This window comes from Eulemur rufifrons, chromosome 8 (assembly GCF_041146395.1).
Source record: "Eulemur rufifrons isolate Redbay chromosome 8, OSU_ERuf_1, whole genome shotgun sequence".
Taxonomy (NCBI): domain Eukaryota; kingdom Metazoa; phylum Chordata; class Mammalia; order Primates; family Lemuridae; genus Eulemur; species Eulemur rufifrons.
The window spans coordinates 90,192,075-90,213,679 of record NC_090990.1 but is presented as its reverse complement, the minus strand read 5'-3'; the positions used below and the strand labels follow the sequence as shown (position 1 = coordinate 90,213,679).

At 35.5% G+C, this 21,605-nt stretch overlaps 1 protein-coding gene, 3 non-coding genes and 1 pseudogene across 4 annotated transcripts in view; 3 read left to right on the top strand and 2 right to left on the bottom strand.

Moving 5' to 3' along the window:
• The window catches only part of SOAT1 (sterol O-acyltransferase 1), a 72,931-nt gene that overhangs the window by 25,393 nt on the left and 25,933 nt on the right, over window positions 1-21,605 (bottom strand). Inside the window, exon 3 of the mRNA XM_069478397.1 lies at window positions 5,878-5,936. Within this exon, the coding sequence (XP_069334498.1) occupies window positions 5,878-5,936 (59 nt within the window). The remainder of the gene's footprint in view (window positions 1-5,877; window positions 5,937-21,605) is intronic.
• LOC138390973 (U4 spliceosomal RNA) lies at window positions 2,688-2,827 on the top strand. The gene has a single exon (XR_011234625.1). It is a non-coding gene; the product is annotated as a U4 spliceosomal RNA (small nuclear RNA).
• LOC138390983 (U4 spliceosomal RNA) lies at window positions 7,790-7,930 on the top strand. The gene has a single exon (XR_011234633.1). It is a non-coding gene; the product is annotated as a U4 spliceosomal RNA (small nuclear RNA).
• LOC138391077 (U6 spliceosomal RNA) lies at window positions 19,773-19,876 on the top strand. Its single transcript, XR_011234716.1, has one exon. It is a non-coding gene; the product is annotated as a U6 spliceosomal RNA (small nuclear RNA).
• Window positions 20,195-20,914, bottom strand: LOC138389094 (mitochondrial fission factor pseudogene; annotated as a pseudogene).

The following is a 21,605-nucleotide window of genomic DNA, read 5'->3' as shown; positions in this document are numbered from 1 at the left end:
CTTATCACAAATATAAACTTACACTGATACCACTTTAACAACTTTCAAAACACATTTTTAAGGTATTTAATGTAGTCACTGTTTCTCTTGCTCATCCATTTTATATACAGTGTTTTCAACTAGCATGAAGACAAAAAACACTTTAAAATCCTAGCACCTAACATAGTGCCTTACAAAGGAACCAAGTAGGTATTCATGAAACTGAACTAATAAAAACATTCCTAAGAGGGCAATAGGGCAGGTACCTTTCTACCTTTTGTAAGTGATAAAATCATAAAGAACAATAAACTGATTTTCCCAAAATTCTTCAAAGTAGACTACAGACTCATCTATGCATTTAAATGAGAAAAGACAGAAACAATATATTTACATTTGCATAGCCAAAAAAAAAAAAAAAAGGTAAAATTTGACCAGAAGATCAAGCGCAACAAAGTAAAGTGGGCAACTATCACAGAGACTGCTATTTGTCAACATTACCATTGCCTACCCCTCCCTTAATACTGGAATCCCTGACATCTGGGCATGTGACTACCTAGAATGAATAAATTCTTCAGTCTTTTTTTGCACCCAAGGTGCCCATGAGATATACAGGGGGAATGGTGTTTCAAAATCTCCATAAAACTTCTTAAAAGACAGCTGGTACTTGTTCCTTGCCCCACCTTCTTTCCCTACCTCAATTCTGCTACTTGGAACTCAGATGGAATGGGTGGAGCCATGTGGACAATGAGACAGGGGATCACAGCCTGTGAATGGTAAGGCCGGGAGCTGGAAGGAACCAGGGTCCCTGAGGACCATGGAGCAACTAGACCAGCTCTGAACTTCCTACCTCTGGATCACTGGCTTGAGAAGGAAGTATACTTCTATCTTGTGTAAGCCACTATTATTTTTATGCTTACCATTATAGCAAAACCTGATCTTAACTTATATAATAATTAAAGAATTTCTGGGCAGAAAATACTTAGACTTGCCTCTCTAGCACCTTGCCAATAAATCAGTAGATCAGCACTATCCAAAAACTTCAGAAGGAGTTATATGAACGAATGACAAAACATGAAGAGAAACCCTCATCCATCTGACTCTTATTCATTTTAGTTTGATCATATATTGGCTGGGCAAAAGCATAAGGTACTGATATGAAAAAACAATACTTGAAATGCTACATAAATTGCGAACAGAATGTTGCAACAACTATGTATTTTTAAGTAGAAATGGGAAGCCTTTTCTTTCTTTTTGAGACAGAGTCTTACTCTGTCACCCTGGCTAGAGTGCAGTGGCATCACCATAGCTCACAGCAACCTCAAACTGCTGGGCTCAAGCAATCCTCCTGCCTAAGCCTCCCAAGAAGCTGGTACCACAGACATGTGCCACCACGCCCAGTTGATTTTTTCTGGGTTTTTTTTTGTTGTTGTTTGTTTCTTTTTTAAGTAGAGAGGGGTCTCGCTCTTGCTCAGGCTGGGAAGCCATTTTTTCATCCCTTCAATTTTCACATTAGACTTAACATTGCCTCTATAGAATTGTGTACATTAATAGGAGTTCTACAAATATCAATAGTAAAGACACTCCCTTTGGCCTTCTCAACAGATTCACTTTTCTCTGCAACTGTCCTTAGAGGTAAGAATTGGCATCCAGTGTCCAGACCAGGGCTGTACTATATGCCTTTACTCTTCTGGCCAAAATTCAATTCTCTCTCCCATAAATCTGAAGTGCTGAGCTTTGAAAGAGAGAAATCGGAAGCCTCATTAATTTAAATATCCAGAATATCTAAATTACTCTCCCTACTAAAATCCTTACTCTTTTCAGATTTTGAGTGTTCAACTTTTCCTAGGATTCTATGAGATACACAATATCTTTCAAATACATTTTCTTTTATGCTTAAGTATGCCAAGGTAGGTTTCTGTTATTTGCAACCAAAAGAAATAGTTTAACACAATGTTAAAACAAAGCTAATTTATTAATGTAAGTTGGCTGGGACGTAATCATTGGAATCTCCCTTGGACTGTTCAAAGATCTTTTAAGTCTTGTTACAACATAATTCTAATGATTTCAAAAGGTCACAACTCAGGGTTACACAATTTTATACGACTTCATTAACACTAGATAAAAAGTTCTTAAAACTTTTTCATAACAAGCATTTTAGACCTGGAAGTAACTTTAAGAGATTCAGTCAATTCAAACCACTAATTTCAAGCTAGCAATGTCATCACCTCCCTTACTCTCATTCCCTTTAGACTAAAAAGCTTGCTCAGTATCTGACAATCTTCTTCACACCTTTCCTTAATCTGAGTTCCTCTATCTACATAACTAACTTTTCATAGAGTTTGTTGTAAGTCACCAGATTTAGCAAATAAAAAATACAGGACACCCAGTTAAACGGAATTTCAGATAAACAGCAAATGACTTTTTTAGACTATTTCAAATATTGCAGATGACGAAAAAAGTATTCATTGTTTACCTGGAATTCAAATTCAACTATGACATATTTACTGTATTGTATCTGACAACTCTATAGAGCTGAAAGAGTTGCCCAATAAGATTTATAAACTACCTATTCCCTGTACAATAAGAAACAGTGAATTCTGAGTGAAAGCTTTAGTTAGCTACACAATTATGATATAATCCATTGGAGCTACAGGCGATCTTGGAGATAGCTAGTCTACTGCTCTCACTTTAAAGATCAAAGGAAGAATAGCTTTGCACAGTGACAGTATTGTAGCCAATGAGGTTTATCTGAGGCGTGATCAGTGCTAATTGAAAACTTTTCCCAATATCGGCCATGACGACTTGCAATATAGTTGGCAATGGCAATTTTTGATAGTCCCTATGGGGACTGAATAAAGAAAAAAAAAGATCAGGGGAAGACTGACCAATGACAACAAGTATTGGTATAATATATCTGGATTCAGGACTATGTCTAAAAAAATTAAAAAATTAAAAATAAATGAATAAATAAAGCACCTAGTATAAAGCTTAGCCCATAATAGGACTTCCCAATGTAGTTCCCTTCTGCTAACTGCTCATCTGTTTACTCAGTCTAGAATCCTAAAATATTACAATAGCTCCCTATCTTGTCTCATTGTCTCCAGATTCTCTTTATACATCATCCTGAACTTTGACATCAGAATAGTAGTCCTAATACATCTCACTCAAAAACATTCCAAGTAAGAAGGGTAAAATATTCAATCTCATTGAACACCAAATAATTGGCAATTAAAACACTTCTGGAGCCGGGCACAGTGGCTCACACCTAAAATCCCAGCTACTTGGGGGGCTGAGATGGGAGGATTGCTTGAAGCCAAGAGTTGAAGAGAAGCCTGGGCAGCACAGAGAGACCATATTTATAAAAAAATAAAAACACTTTTACATCTAATCACTTAAAGTTCACCAAATGATATCTGGTGATTCATTCAGAACAAAGCACTTATTAATATAATATAGGGTGTATATTCAGGGTATAGAATAAGTACTTAGGAGTCTTGAGCAGGGAGGACATTTCAAAGTGGGGTGTTCAGAAAACTATAGAAGTAGCAGTATTTGAGCTAGAAATTGAAGGATATACAGTATTGTGATCGGTGAAGGCACGAAGTTAAAGGAAATTTTAGGTAGGAAGAGCTACATGAACAAGGGCATAAAGATAGAGAAAAAATGCTTTACAATCTAGCTCCAACTTTCCAACTGTATTTTTCTTTCCATTGTGCCCCAGCAGGGGCCCATACACCCATCAAACGCTATTTCCAAGACACATACAACACACGTTTTCTACCTTGATACCTTGTTCAGGCCACTCCCTCCCTTAATAGCAGGGAACAAGTTTTGCACAAGTTGGTGCAATACACATAATAAATAATACTACCAATATTACTAGCAATACTAGCAATATACACCTTTCCATTGGCTTCTTTTCCCTCAATGTCATTCATTTCTTTCTCCTTCTAATCCTAACTGATCAAGCTAAAGAATTTAATAATTTTATTAATATATAAAGCAGGTAAGTAGAATATTCTTTTTTAAAAAGTTTTAACTTAGATAAGATACTCTAAACATTCCCCCATCCCTCCCTTCCTGCCAACCCTTTTACTTCTCCCACACATTTCTCCTTCCCACTCCACATTCCATCCCCTTTGGGTTTGTGATTCCGTATGAAAAAAGGTTGCCTCTTCCACTTTAGATTTTTTAAATACAGAGCAATGACAGCAGAAACAGACTGACCTTTCACCTTTGTGAAACTTTCCCTCACAAATGGAGCACAATAAGGCTTTGTGTTCTTGCTAGAAAGGAGAGAAAGAACGAAAGAGGACAGAGGAAAATTGAAAAAAGAATGAAAGACAAACCTAGATGTTCTGCCTGTCTAGAGGAATAAGACAGGTCAGAAACAGTCTAGTAAATCATAAAAACAGAAATTCTTTATTTTAATCACTAAGTTTGCAAGAATGAGCCCTTACATAGTGCATGCCTATATATTAAATAGCTTTCTTTTCTTGGCCAAAATTATTAGCACTCGGATACATTGAAGTTAACTAATAATCAAGCCTGTAAACAGTCCCTTACAATGGAGCAAAAAAGTACTAATTAGAAAAGACATTCACCAGAAACAACCTTGATCATTGTAGTTTTGGAGGCTTATGCAGGTAACCTAATGGAATCAGAAATGAGAGACACATAAAATTTAACACCCTATTAACTAGGAGCCTATACTCACAGTTTCAAGTATAGTAAATACACCTTTTGAATACCACCACTTTATAAAGCAATATAATAAGAGGTTACATTGTAGACATCACAAATATACCTATAGGATGATTGGCGGTGGGGGGGGGTCTCTTAATGTTAAGCAAATACGTTCATGTAAAATATTTTTTAGTGACAGCATGATCTCTGGACTCAAATAGTACTGTATTTCCAACAAATTAGATGAAAGTAACAACGATATGCCCTTGGCCTTGGATGAAAACTGAAAAACTAGCTCTGATAATAACAAAGCACTGATAGCAAAGTGAATGTAAATAAACTGGCATATATTATTTCTAAATTTAAAATTTCTAAATTTAAAATTTCTAAATTTAAATTATTCTATAAATGCATGTGTATATGCACATATACATATAACTAAATTAGCAAATAAAACAGGGCTATTTCATCTACATCATTGGATGTTTATATATTCAAGTTGTCCAGTAAATTTTGGAAGTAATCTCATTGGAAAATGGGAGTTTGCCTTGGATTTGAAGTCAACTTACAACTCAGTCACACACAGTATTGGATTATGTTTAAAAGGTATTCTTTGAGCTGGGCACAGTGGCCTGTAGTTCCACTTACTCAGGAGTTGAGATGGGAGGATCATGAGCCCAGCAGTTCGAGACCAGCCTGGGCAACAGAGTAAGATCTCATCTCTTTAAAAAAAAAAAAAAGTGTGTTTGTTCTCCATAATTTCCTGAGGGTACAGCAGAATTCTAATTTTGTAAAAACCATTTCTCCCCACTAGAAATGACTCTACATTGTTCTCTGAATTGTTATTTGCTTCCCTGATAGGGAATCTACTTAGATTCACATTCAATATTTATTATGAGCCATAAGAGATATTTTCATAAAGCACTCATGTAGATATTCAACTATATCAACTATTAACATGGTTCACTAAAGCCAAGATTTGCTGGTAAAGCCAGAAAATGACAATGATGGATGGAATAAGAAAGAAAAAGGCAATGCGGGTTCTTATACAGGATGACAAGGTGGCAGATCTTATTTTCCCGTTCCACAATAGGATAATGTCAACTGATGAATTGTTTAAATAATGCTCTAAGCAATCTAGCATTAAAAATGTTACTGAACAAAACTATCTAAAACTCTACACTTTTGTTTCTGGAAGGGGGAGTTACTTGCCTCTGCCTCTGCTGTCAACTGCATCTTCTTTGCTATCAACCGTTTTATGTCAATCCGACCTAAGGGAAGGAAAAAACATGACTTTTAAGTTGATGGACTATTTAAATCATGAAGTTGAAAAACAAGCAAATACAAAGATGATTGTGTAAACTATGGTACAACCACAAAACACGATACAGCTCTTAAATGAAGCATGGGCAGTATAACAGAAGGAAATAGAACATAAATAGATGGAAATTCATAAATAAAAATACTAAATGTACACACAGTAATTACAACTACGTTAATCATGCAATGCTGCAGATCCAATTCTGATAGTATGGGAAATTAGATTTCCTGACTAGATTCTGCAATGGAGACTATTAAGATGCTGGATAAAATATTAAAACTAAAACACTTAAAACTTATTGTCAAGCTGGTACAAATCTACAGAGACAAAAAAAAAAGAAAGAAAGAAAGAAATTAGAACTCTAGGGGATATGTGATAAATGTAAATGTTCTTGTCAAACTCTAGAAACCTTAACTTTCTACACAGGCAGCAACACAGAGTATAGTGTTTTTACAGAACAATACACAGTGTACAGTACTTTACAGAATGATAAAGTCTAGGGCCTGCCCAAAATGGGAAGTCTAACAGGACATCACCACATAAACGTCAGCTATGGGCTAAAAAAGAATGTTTAACATGTTAAAGAAAATAAAAGTGAAACCTGAAACATAAGGAATAATAAACTAAATAACCATGTAGATAAGAAAAAGAACCAAATAGATTTCAAAATGAAAAACTGAAATTTCAAACTCAACGGATAAATTAAACAGGAGATTAAACATGTATGAAGAGAGTACTAGTAAATGGGACTATAGATCAAAAGAAATTAGCCAGAAGATAACCCAGAGAAATAGTAATAGAAAATATCAGAGAAGTTAAAAGACATAGAAGTCGTCCAACCAAACAGCCAAGTGGAGATAGGTGCCAACCAGGGCTGCACTGAAAGAGGACGGTGACAGTTCCATAACAGATGTTTCTGACCTAGAATTTCTGCAGACTCTATTGGAGGGAGTCATTACGCTATATAGTCTTAGCATGAACATTAATGATCATGAAGATATAACGGATCAAAAGAAAGTCTCAGAACAAGATGTTTGCCAATGTGCCAAGAATAATGAAAAATGCCCCACATAACTCAACCATTAAGACTGCAAAGGATGAACCATCAACTTTATAATATCTAAAGCAAAAAAGATGCCATGAAGAAAATGGAAGAACTAAATAAATGGAAATATTTCATAATCATTCATGAGAAGACTGAATATTAAGATGGCAATACTCCCCAATTTATCTATAGATTCAAAGCAATCCTCATCAAAATTTCAGCTGGCTTCTTTGCAGAAATTGACAAGCTGATCCTAAAATTCATATGGAAATTTAAGGGCCACAAAATAGCAAGAAAAGTCTTGAAAACAGAGTCGAAGACTCACACTTTCCAATTTTAAAAATGGAAAACAGATGATCAATGGAAAAGAATTGAAAGTCCAGAAATAAACACTCACATTTATAATCAATTGATTTTCAACAAGGGTGCCAAGATAACTGATTGAACAAAGTCTTTTCAACAAATGGTCTGGGACAACTGGTTAGCAACATGCAAAAGAATGAAGATGGGTCCTGAATTCATACCATATACAGAAACTATTAGTAACTCAAAATGGATCAAATACCTAAAAATATAAATTTTATAGAAGAAAACAGAGGTATAAATCTTAATGGCCTTAGACTAGGTAATAGCTTCTTTGATGAAACAACAAAAGCAACAATAGAAAAAAAAATAGATAAATTGGAATTTCATCAATATTTAAAAGTCACTTTTGTGCTGCAAAGGACACCACCACCAAGAAAGTAAAAAAAAAAAAAAGCTTTGCACAGTGGCAGAATCATAGTCAATTAGGTTTACACAGGGTGTGATTATTGCTAACGGAAAACTTTTCCCAATACCCTGCCGTGACGATTTGCAATATAGTAGGCATTGGCAATTTTTGACAGTCTCTACAAAGACTGAATTTAAAAAAAAGGAAAAACTACAACCCACAGAATGGGAAAAAAACATCTGCAAATCTGATTAGGGACTTGTAACTAGAATATATAAAGAACTCTTACAATTCAACAATAAAAAGACAAATAGTCCAAATAAAACACAAGCAAAGTGTCTGAACAGGTATTTCTTTAAAGAAGACATAAAATGCCCAATAACGACATAAAAAAATGCTCAACACTGGGCATCAGTTAAATGCAAATCAAAACCACAAGATATCACTTCATACCCACTAGGATATCTATAATCAAAAAGACAACAACAAATGTTGGTCTGAATGTGGAAAAATTTAAACCATCCAACATTGCTGGTGGGAATATAAAATGGTTCAGTGCTTTGAAAAACAGTCTGGAAGTTCCGCAAAAGATTAAACACAGAGCTACCTTTGGACCCAGTAAATCCACTCCTAGCTATTAATATATACACAAGAGAAAAAAACATCCCCACCCCCAAAACTTGTACATGAATATTTATAGCAGCATTATTCATAATAACAAAGTGGAAACAACTCAAATATCTGTCAACTGATAGATTAATAAAATGCAGCCTATCCATATAATGAATATAATAATCCATATAATGGATTTAATGGATATCCATAATGGAATATTACTCAACAATAAAAGGAAAGAACAATGATACATGCTATCATATGCACAAAACAAACATTTTGCTAAGTGAAAAGTTGGTCACAAAAGACTATATATTATATGATGCCATTAACATGAAATATCTAGAATAGATAACTCTACAGAGAGAGAAAGCTGGTGGTTGCCTAGAGACTGGGGTTAAGGTGGGTTAGGGAGAAGGGGGCTTAAGGGAAAGAGGGGTTAAAGGGGGTGTGGCACAAAGTGAGTAACGGCTAATGGGTACAGGAGTTTTTGGGAGTGGTGGTGAACATATTCTAAAATTCATTTCATTTTAATTTCTCTGTTCTGAAAGATTCTTTTCTGTATATTAAAATTACAGCAATGTAGCTGCTTGGAAATTTTTAAAGAAAAAAATCACATTTTAAAGGTATTAAAAGTATTTTTATGAGAATTTGTTGCTGTGTATAACTCCTGTATACACTGCATATTGTGCTTCATTATCGTCACAAGTTTGTAGACAGTTTCTTATTTTCACACTGAATCATGGTACTATTAGGTCATTAAGTATGAAATGTCTGATTTCCTTAAGTACTAAGTTTGACAGTTGATATCTCTGACATTTCACTTTGACACTTCTTGTTTTATTTTTATTGTGAAGGTACATTTTCAGTCTTTCAAATGCATGATTTGGCTTGTGATTATCTTTCAAAACTTTTTTTAGAGCAAATTTTGTGAAACCATGGGTAAGTCAAAAATTCGTGTTATTTTTTAATATAAGCTCCATCGTGGAACCAATGCAGCACAGACAGCTCAAAATATCAACGAAGTGTTTGGGAAGGATGTGGCTAATGAACACACAGTGCATCGATGGTTTGAGAAGTTCCATTCTGGTGATTTTAATCTTGAAAATGAGCCAGGTGGGTAACCTGACACCAAGGTGGATAATGATGAGCTGAAAGCTGTAGTGGAAGCGAATCCATTTCAACCTATGCGTGAATTAGCAGCAAGATTTGACATTACTATTCCAACAATATTGGACCATTTGAAACAAATCAGCAAGGTAATAAAGAAGCTGGATAGATGGGTTCCGCATGAATTAAATGAACATCAGAAGAGAAATCATCTCAAAGCTTGCCTTTCTTTACTGTCACAACATAAAAGGGAACCATTTCTACATTGTATTGTTACATGTGATGGAAAATGGATTCTTTTTGACAATTGCAAGCATTTGGGACAATAGTTGGATAAAGATGAACTGCTGAAACCCAGTCCAAAACTGAATATTCATCAAAAAAAACCCTAATGGTGTCTGTTTGGTGGTCCAGCGCTGGTATTATCCACTACAGCTTCATGAAACCTGGTCAATCCATTACAGTGATGTCTACTGCAACTAATTGAACAAAATGATGAGGATGGTTGCAATTGAGCAGCCAAGATTGGTTAATGGAGACAGGAAAATCCTCTTGCAAGACAACACTCGACCACATGTCGCACAAACAAGGATGTTCAAACTACAGAGGCTAGACTTGGAAACTCTCTGTCATCCACCATATTCACCAGACCTTGCACCGACCGACCACCACTTCTTCCAGGCTTTGGACCACTTCCTGCAAAGAACAATATTCAAAATTCTCAACAAGCTGTGGGAAAAGCTTTTTGAGTTTTCAGTGCCACTCATTCTCCAGGCTTCTTTGCTGCTGGCCTAAACTACTGTTAATTAAGATGGCAAAACTGTGTAGATACATTGGGCACATACTTAAATTAATTGTACTGCTTCTTGCTTGAGATATAATAAAGTAAACTTTTGATTCAAAATCAGATATTTCATATTTAATGACCTAATATTATAATTGAGGTAAGCAGGTGGATTAATAAATATCTGCCCTTTTAATAAAATATACTAGAGTTAATTTTGACTACAATTTGCCATTATCCATAAATGAGTTTATCTTCAAGCATAGTATTTTGCATAATAACCTAACTAGATTTTACCTTTCCATGTATTAAAATTTTCTAAAGTTTTTCTTTGGCAAAACATTATCACTTAAGCAACATTTAATATAACTGAGAAAGTTAATGCAAAAATAAATGTTCACCCTATTAAACTCAGTGTCCACTGACAGTGCTTACATTGTTCATTTTGCTTGCTAAAACAGTCTTAGTTATTGGGAATTCTTATTAAGATTACATTTGTCTTTGAGTTACAGAGTCCTGCTGGAAACTGTTTAAGTTGAATAAAGACAGTCATCTTGAAATGGTACCCCTTTCATTTTTTTTCCAAAGCACATCTTCAAATACTATGTCTTCCAGAAAAGAAATTTTATAATCTGATACTAAATGTCCTTATTTTACCTTTTTAATAGAAATGTCAAGTTACCTATTATATATGAGAATGAAGAAATATAGGATAACATCATATGTACTGACCTACATAGATGAATGAAATAGAATAGTGCTGAAAAGTGTGAAACAGAAGACAATAACTCCTACTTTGTCTTTGTAAAAAACTATGATAATGTAATGTATCATTTTAGCAGCATAATTTTTAAAATGAGAATTTGTATTTTCTCATCTATTCTACTTGGTAATAACTTCAGGATTTTTATTTCAATATTAACCACTGCTAATGTATTATTGTGCCTAAAAGGAAAATTGAAGAGCACTCAAATTTATAAGTAATTTCCCAGGAAAAAAACACGCTGAACAGAAATATATACTTTGCCAGAAGGAAATCTGGAAGCATATTTGGGCTAATTTAAGTTTAATAACACCTTCCCCCCAGTTTTAAAAGTAATCTTTTACAGAAAATTCAAAAATCCAAGCTACTTCCCAAAAAAAGGTCAAACAAAAATCAACCATCATCCTAGTGTTGAAGTAACTAACACTAATATGTTAGTAAATATCCTTTGTCCTTTTCCTTTGGCAAATATAAATATGTTTATTTAAAAAGAAAACAGACTCATAGCAGGGTGCAGTGGCTCATGCCTGTAACCCTAGCCCTCTGAGAGGCTGAGGTAGGAGAATCGTTTGAACTCAGGAGTTCAAGGTTAGCCTGAGCAAGAGTGAGACTCCATCTCTACTAAAAATAGAAAAAATTAGTAGGGCGTGGTGATGTGCACTTGCAGTCCCAGCTACCCGGGAGGCTGAGGCAGGAGGATCACTTGAGCCCTGGAGTTTGAGGTTGCTGTGAGCTAGGCTGAAACCACTGCACTGTAGCCTGGGCAACAGAGCAAGACTTTGTCTCAAACAAAAAACCAGACTCATATGCACACTATTTTGTAACCTGCTTTTTTCCACTTAATACACTGCGAACATCTTTCCATGTCATTACATATTCTTCTACATTATTTTTATTGCCCTATTATTCTGTTTTTATGGAGAAACGGTTTATTTAATCCTCTATTGGACATTTAGACTATTTATATCTTTTCACAATATGTCACTTAGAAAAAAAGACACGGAGAATGAGAAGATCCAAAAGGCATCTATCTAATCAGAGCCCTATAAAGAGGGACAATATTTGAAGTGATTATGGCTGGGAATTTCCCAGAACTGTTGAAAGACACCAATTTTTAGATAAAGTAATGTCAAAGAATTCCAAGCAGGATAATAAAAGTCTACTTAGATATAGCATAGTGAAACTGTGTGACACAGTGGTTTAAATAAAAAATAAAAATAAAAAAACTCCTAAAAGCAGTCAGAAAGAAAACATCTCCTACAAAATTACTGCAATTATACTGCATGCCTGATTGAACATCAATGGAAGCCAGAAAATAGTAGAATATCTTCAATTGTCAATAGTGGCAGAGTTTACGGCTGGGAAGGAGGCCAGAGATCATGTCATCAAGAATCTATGGGCCGGGCGCGGTGGCTCACGCCTGTAATCCTAGCACTCTGGGAGGCCGAGGTGGGCGGATCGTTTGAGCTCAGGAGTTCGAGACCAGCCTGAGCAAGAGCGAGACCCCATCTCTACTAAAAATAGAAAGAAATTATATGGACAACTAAAAATATATATAGAAAAAATTAGCTGGGCATGGTGGTGCATGCCTGTAGTCCCAGCTACTTGGGAGGCTGAGGCAGGAGGATCGCTTGAGCCCAGGAGTTTGAGGTTGCTGTGAGCTAGGCTGACGCCACGGCACTCACTCTAGCCCGGGCAACAGAGTGAGACTCTGTCTCAAAAAAAAAAAAAAGAATCTATGTATCATAACAAGGGCTTTGAGGAAACTAAGAATTTTAAGCAGGAAAATAACTGGTCTTATATTGAAGGGTAGAAAGGATTACATAAGATAGAAATGCAATAAATCCAGACAAGAAATGATGTTGTCTTAAATCAAAACAATGGCAATCAGAATGAACAGCAGAGGATGAATTTAAGATATTCACAAATTAGTAACTGATTAGGTAAGAAATATAAGGGTAAAACCAATATCCATTTGATTTTTCTATAAATTGTAAGAATATTTTATTTAGTTCTATGACCAAACCATGGTTTCATAAATAAGCTATGCATTTCATAAATAAATGACTACAGAAGCTTATTTCCTTCAACTAATTCAACTACCATGGTGGGACTGGGAAGAAGACATTGTAAAATATTAATTCTCAATATTGATGTACCACTTCCAAAAAGTACCTGACAATCCATAAATAACATGATAACCATCATTACAAATGAGTTTTGAGAAGCAGGGACTGGGAAGTGAGAAAAAGGTTTTTTTTCACACTTAAAGTATCTGAAGTCCCCATTGAAAACGACATTAAAGTTAAATAAGTGGAAGAAAAATGTATTAAAAAGCCAATGCAATTCATTTTCCTTTACCTTAAAGGTAACTCTTGGTACAATATTCAAAAGAAATTCTTTACTTTCTTGCTACCAAAAAATTTAAAAATTAAATGTCATAAAAGCCAAAAGAATGTCTAAAAGCTAACATCCAAATGATTTAAAGAACTATGTATAAATACTCAACCATATAAGTCAACTCAAGACTTCTAAATTCTTAAAACATTAATCCTGAAATAGTGATTAGCCAGGTCATGCAATTTCTGAATTATCTGTCTAGGTCTACTAATACCACTAACTGACAACACTAGGAGTCAATTATTTTCCAACTGAAACTTAACAAAACTCAACAATAAATCCTCAAGAAAAGCTACTCAAGATTTTTTTTCCTAACTCCAAGGAGTCAGGCTTGCAGTATTTGTCTTCGTGAATAAATGTTCCCTAACGCTTCTAAAATATATTACATTTAACAGGAATGTTTAATATTTCTTTACATATCAAAAATCTTAACCAGTTTAGATGAAGATCTTTCTGAAATCATTACATGCTTTACCACCTTAAAAAAAAAAACAGACTACATGCAGACATAATCTTTGGGACAAGTAAAAGAAATCATTTATCATACTACTGCATTATAGTGAAACTTTTAGTAAAAACTGAAATGTGGAAAGCAAGTAGACCTACACTAAGCAGCCCCAGGCAATCGTGCCTTTCTACTTAAGGCTGCTTCTAATTGCTTTTCACCAGATCTGCTCCCTGCAACAATCCTTTACTATTAATTACTGTACCAATACTGCTAAAGCCATCCAGAAGAAAAGACAAACCATCAATCTTGTTAAATTGGTAGCTCATTTATTCATTTAATTTGTATATTCATTCATGAAATAAAAACTCATAGAGGATGCAATTCATGCTTGGCACTAAGTACATATTCGAAACCCTGCCTTTAGGATTTCAGGAGGCAAATGCAAACATAGAAAATTACAATACATAGAAGGGCTGTGGGAGAATGAGGGGTGGACAGAGCTTTTGCAGAGGAAGTCAATATTTGAGCTGAGTCTCAAATGATAAAGAAAAATTATGGTGAACAAATGCTAGAAAGATTATTTCAGGTAAAGGAAACAGCTATGAAGACTTGAGTTTTCTGGAACTTGAATCTGGGTCAAATGCCTAGTTCTCCCTGCTTTACAATATTGTATTTAATAAGTTTTCACCTAAGGGCAGCTTTTACCTACTTACTTTCTAGGCTACTAGTTATATTCTAGATCAGTGCTGTCCAATGGAAATATAATGTGAAATCACGTGTAATTATAAATTTTCTAAGAGCCACATTAAAAAGTAAAAAGAAAGAGGTGCAAGTGAGTCTCTGAAAGCTGATGTGTACTTTACAACTATAATGCCACTCAATCCAAAACTAGCCATGTTTCAAGTGCTCAACCAGATATTTAACAGTATACTTCTAGTGGCTACCGTATTGAACAACAAGGTTCAGAAAAGTTTTTTCCATAATGGGCCAAATTGCAAATATTGTAAGCTTTGCCAGCCAGTTAGTCGACAATTGTGTAATAACTACTCAGCTCACTGTTGTAGAGTGAGAAAGCACCACCACCATAAACAAATGAACATGCCTATGTTTGCCAACCTGTTCTAGATGGCTGAGTTTACTGTAAATCTGGCTGGCAAATAAAACTGACAAGTATGTACACATTTTTTATAATGTAACATAGTTATGGTTAACACTGCTGGTTGCTTCCCCAAAAAGGGCATGTGTTTCATTCCCTTGCCAGAAACTGATTGAAGAATGGGCATGAGTGTGGGCAGCAAAAAGATGGCCCACTCAAGCTTGTTTACTGAGAAGAATTTATAAGTGTGTGGTTAGGGTTTAAGAAAAGCAAAGGATGGTGTGGAATTCTGGGGCTAGTAACAAACATGGAGAAAGCTGTTACCATACTAAAGCCTGAAAGGACAAAGGAGAGAAATGATTAGTGGAACCCAGAGAGAACTCCTTGGAGACTATTAGACAGGAGTGATGGTTACCCAGCAGGGAGAGAACGTAAGTTATAAACTCACCCACCTTACTCTCTGCCCTTAGATCTGCCGCCAATGCCTCTGCTGGCCAAACCCTATCAGAAACCACAGTGTGTATGGGAGACTATTGATACAGTACATAAGGTCAGCCTCCCAGGGCACAAAATAGGGTAGAAAATAATGGAGTGACAAAAGGAAGATAGCTAGCATAACTTGCGATCTAATTCTGGCCAATCAGACATGAGAAGTCTATTGGGGAATTTCTAGGAAATATTTCGTTGCTCTAAAGAGAAACACAGGGAAAAAGACAAGTTTCTATTCTTCTGATGGATTTCCAGTTTTCTTACCCAGCATAGACTTACTAACCCTCTATCATTATTTCTATTCTTCTCTCAGCACCACCAATTTCATGACCCACCATACCATATGCCAACTCCAGATATTGTCTGCTATCTGATTTCTCTGATGACAAATTGCCACACACTGCAGAAATAACTAAGAAAATAGGTCCACTCTAAACTGATGTTGTCGGTTCTCAACCAGTCCCATAATGGAAAAATTTAATCTTTGTCTTTGCCTCTTGAATTTCTGTAACAGTCCTCACAACAGTAGTTCAGAATCTTTTCCATTTTCAAGTCCCAGCCCTGCCAAGCAACTTTTGGTTGTTGAATTTTGGTACCAGATGCTTAAATGTCTTCTGTCTTTCTTAATTTTCACTATCTTTAATCCTCTTCTCCAATGTTCCCGTGTCAGAAGAAAGGGTTAGCCCATCTCTTTTTCAAGACCATCTCTGGAAACTATTATCTTGATCTTTCACATATCCTTTAAGAAATTGTTGGCCGGGCGCGGTGGCTCACGCCTGTAATCCTAGCACTCTGGGAGGCCGAGGTGGGCGGATCGTTTGAGCTCAGGAGTTCGAGACCAGCCTGAGCAAGAGCGAGACCCCATCTCTACTAAAAATAGTAATGGACAGCTAAAAATATATATAGAAAAAATTAGCCGGGCATGGTGGCGCATGCCTGTAGTCCCAGCTACTCGGGAGGCTGAGACAGGAGGATCACTTGAGCTCAGGAGTTTGAGGTTGCTGTGAGCTAGGCTGACGCCACGGCACTCACTCTAGCCTGGGCAACAGAGTGAGACTCTGTCTCAAAAAAAAAAAAAAAAAAAAAATTGTTCACAAAGTTCAACCCACTAATCATTTCTATTGTTCACATTTACATTTAGAGCCAATCTATTCTTTAAAAATCATGTTTCTGAAATTACGATATAGATATCATCAGTAGTATACAAAATAAAATCTGGTTCTACAAACATTTATTTGTCAAGTGTTACCTATTTAATGTTTTAGAAAAAAATAAGTAACTGAACATCAAATCTATGATTTAACAGCATTTATTGTTTAGGATGAGAACAAGGATTTTTTTTTAAGTGGGTTTTTTTTTAAGTTATATAACAGATATGCTATAATGGCAAAATTACAAATAGCTAAAATTTGAGAAACAATATTTTAAAATAAACAACAGCCCTTTTCAATGATGTACTTAACCCTCATGACCCAACCATGCTGTACTTTTCCTTTTAATATAAAATGTCCTGCAAAAGTGGTTTGTACTTCCTATCTTCGATTTCTCAGTAGCCATTTATTCCCAACCCATTTCTGCAACTCTTCTCTCTCTAAGGTCACTATGGCCTCCGAACTTCTAAGTCCCCACCCTCATTAAGCTTGCTACAAATTTTAACATATATATAGTATATATCATACATCAACTCATTTATTCTTTATAAAAACATTCTGAGAAAGGCAAGACAGTGGTATCATTTCTATTTTTAAAATAAACTAAGATTCAAAGAAATTAAATATCTTGCATACTGTCACATGACTAGTAACTGCATCTAAAAAATCCCTGTCTTCTGATCCCTAGTCATGCATCATTAAAAGAAAAAAGGGGGGGAACCAAGGCCAGCAAACTCGTAATGATTACATTCCTAAAGATGACTAAGGAGTACTAAGCTGTGACTAATAACCAATTTTCAAATGTCAGTTTCAGTTCTTTTAACAAACATTTTCTTTGTCTACTTGTGGCAGGTACAGAATTAGCTGATGCATAGGCACTGACCAGCAGATTTTTATTGCCTAGGGAAGTTCAAACTCATTTTTAAATCCTGGTTATTTTCTAAAAAACTCTCATAGACCAAGTTTTAGAATATCTTCATCCCAGCTTCACCTTGCTCTCCACAAACAGATATAAGTAATGTAGAAGAGTCACTTAAAAGGTCACCTTTAGATCCACAGGATGGTCGAGCTTAGGAGTATTCCCTGAAAAAGTCAATCATTTATCAATCTTTATACTAAAAGGGAAGATAAGATAGTATAATCCATCTGTCACCTTATATTGTTCCACTGACCTCAAAAAAACTTACAAAATTCTCAACTAATCACATCTACACTACTTTAGAGAAATGGAATCTGAACTAGAAATGTGGGCTAGAATATAAATATTCATACAGAAATAGATTTAATAAATAATGTTGAAACTGGCTAGCCATTTTAGAAAACTATAAAATTAGATCCCTAACTTATTATTCAAAATAAATTTCAAATGGATCAAATATTTGAATATAAAACAACATAAGAGTAAATTTAAAAATTCATCTGTTTTCCTTTTGCATAATCTTGGATGATTTCTAAGCATGACAAAGCCTATAAATAATAAAATATCTAATTACATAAAAACTAAATATAGCAAGGTATATACATAAAAGCAGGCCGGGCACGGTGGCTCACGCCTATAGTCCTAGCTTCCTGGGAGGCTGAGGCGGGAGGATGGCTGTAGCTCAGGGGTTCGACACCGCCTGAGCACAGTGAGACCCTGTCTCTCAAAAATAAAAATAAGAAAATATAAAAATACATAAAAAACAAATAACTAGTTAGAAAATATTCACAGTGCATCACAGTCAAAGGATTAATTTCCTTCATATATTATAGAAAAAGCTCTTTAAGATAGGGAATAAAAATGAGCAAAGGATATAAATAGGGCTGTTAAAGAAAAAATACATGGTCAATAAATATGAAAAAAGTTCCCTACCTCACTTATAATTTATGAGAACAAATTTATTCTATATGCTATACTGTTTAAGTATCAAAGTTTAAAAAAAGATTGGTAAGACTTATTGCCAAGAGTGTGGGGAAATGACATAGAGGGGAATATAAACTAGAGTAACATTTTTGAAGGGAAATTTGGTAATATCTAAATTTTAAATGCAAAAACCCTGTGATCAAGCAATTTCACTTTTAAGAATGTATCCTACAGGTATAGTAGCACAATTAAGCAATGATACTGTTTCAGTAATGTTCTCTGTAGCACTGTTTGTAATACCACAACTCTGGAAACAACCTAAATGTCCATCAATAAGGGACAAGTTAAATAAATCATCAAGCATCCATGCAACAGAAATACTACGCAGGTATGTAGATAAATTATACTTAATATACTAAATGAAAAGACATCCAAGTGTTACCAAGTATAGAAAAAACAAATTGCAGAAGAGGTCCTAAATATGACCCCAAATGTAGAAAAAAGTAACACGTTTACTTGAGAGAATAAGTATTACTTTATGGCTTTCTATAGTGTTTGAATTTTTTCAATGAGTATATACTACTTTAAATTTTTAAAACTTACAAGCATATTTCAGAAATTTATTTTTTAATAAAACCAAACTGACTTGTATTTCTTGGATAAGGACTAATGGAAGAGGAAATACCTGCTAATTATCTTGCATAAGGACAACAGATTTGAGATTTTTAAGTTTATCATGAATAATATACAAAAGTCTTAAATGGATATACAAATCACAATTGGTCTATAACCTTTTGAAAGCTAAAAACAGATTTCTTTTCTATAATCACAATCCAGGAATTACTCAACTAGAGTAATTTTGGTTTATCTTTCTTTTATCACCACACCTGTATCAATTGTGTAGGCTGCCCATATATGCAATATGTCTCTTACCACTAAACTTTTATCATGTGATCTTTTCTTTTTTTTAAAAAAGGGCTGGAGAGCGCCCGCGGGTCTTGAACTGCTCTGCCTCTGCAAAGAGGTTGTTAAAACACTGCTGAAGGAACTGCTGAGCAAAAGCCAGCCCATATATGATCTTATTTTGAATCAAGGCACAATTTCTGGTAGAAATGTTAGAGGATTTCATGTAGACTATAATTCTCAGTTGACACACAGCAGGGAACTATAAACCTACCTCAGGATCTGGAACCAGCACCATCCATGAGAAGATAATACCTTAACGAATACAATGCTATATAATTGCAAAGAGTACTTTTATATTTTCTGTTCTTACCTTTACATAACAAGAAATCTAAGCACTGAGAAGCTTTAAGATTTGCCCAAAGTTGTGCTCACTTCGGCAGCACATATACTAAAATTGGAACGATAAAGAGAAGAGTGCATCCCCTGCGCAAGGATGACACGCAAATTCATGAAGCATCCATTTTATTTTTAAAAAACAAAAATAAAAAGTAAAAGTAAAAAAATAAGATTTGCCCAAAGTCATCCCATACAGGTAGTCAGTCCATGACTACATATACATACACAGTAAGACTTCAAGCCCTATCTTTTTTTAAGTTTGCAATATTTTATATTTCCAGCTGTTGAGATTATATATTTTTTCTTAGAGATGGGGTCTTGCTATTGCCCAAGTTGGACTCCAACTCATGGGGTTGAGTAATCCTCCTGACTTAGCCTCCCCAGTCTATGAGACTATAGGCGTGTATGCCCAGCATGTTGAGATGGTATTTTTAAGAGCTGACATTACCTCTAGCAGCAAAACCAGAGCCAGCTATTAAGCAGCCAGAATGCTACAGTAATACATGACCATTTCTTTTTTAGCACATACTTTTTTCCTCTTCTAGAAGTTGTAAACATCTATTTAGGTTATCTGTCATCTTAATAAAGCTGTACCTACAACTGTCATGTCATCTGACATTCCTTCAATATATGTGTGTGTGTGTGTGTGTGTGTGTGTATTTATATTTGAAATGCTACACCTGATGTTGTCATGATCATTAGAAGTGGTGGCAGCAGACCCACCACACAACACAGGAATCATTACTGACCTGCTATCTGTTTTGGCAAATAGCATTTTCACTCACAGAATGTTCTTTTTTAGCCTGCCAACTGCACAGATTTCTTTATTTTAAAGATTATGGGGAGGTCTGTCTAAATCCAGAAAATCAAGTGGTCTTTCACTTAGCGTAAGTATAAGAGGAAGTGTTTTTAGTGCCAGAGGTTTAAAGAGAGTTGACTGAAAAGGGTCAAGACCTGCTAGTCTTGAAAATGCTAATGTCTTTGTTATTTCCTGCTAAACAATCATCTCTGGAACCTGCAGCATCACACTGGCACTTGGAACTCCTTGTTGAAATCCTGTTCCAGGTCAACATTTGGTGCTGCTACTTTTAACTTTTCTAGGACACTCACTTGCTGACTAATACCTTTGGTGTATTCTACTCCATACTGAATTCAGCTGATTTCCTCCATCTCAGCAGCAGAAGGAAATGCCGCCCTCCTCACCAAATGTGTACCAACTACTGCTTGTTAGTTGGCACTATCTGTTTTTGATTATTAAATCCTTTAACTTGCTTCAGCGAGCATGTGCTAGATTTAGAGCCACTTTTGTCCTCCTGGACATAGTAGAGAGTCCCCAGCGAGGGCTGCTGCCATATGTCAGCTCCTGGGGTGCTCAGGCGGGCATTCTCAGAGGCCACTGGATCCTTACCCTCTGACTTACTCCTGCCCTTCCAATTTTCTTTCTATCCATGAAACAAACTACAAATCAATCTGTACTGCCCACCCTCATCTTCTCTAAAAGCAAACAAAATACCACACACACACAGCATTATCCTGCTTAATTTCAATTTCTTTGCAAACTCATACCTCTGGCTTGAAAGTCCTCTCCCAGTCTTCCTACTCTCAAAGGCCAAACTCAAATTTTACTTCTGTGAGACTTTCTTCCATTGTAAAGCGAGGGTTTTGGGTTTTTGTTGTTGTTGTTGTTCCCCTTCTCCCATTGGTATCCTCTACTATTTGGTTACTATAAATCAACTCCTTTTTTATAACGAAGGACTGTTTTCTGTTTCAGTATCTTATTCACCCCAACCCCATGCTCCCTACTAACAAACCTGGTACACTGCCTTATATAGAGATCAAAAGTTTTTAACTGACTGGAAGG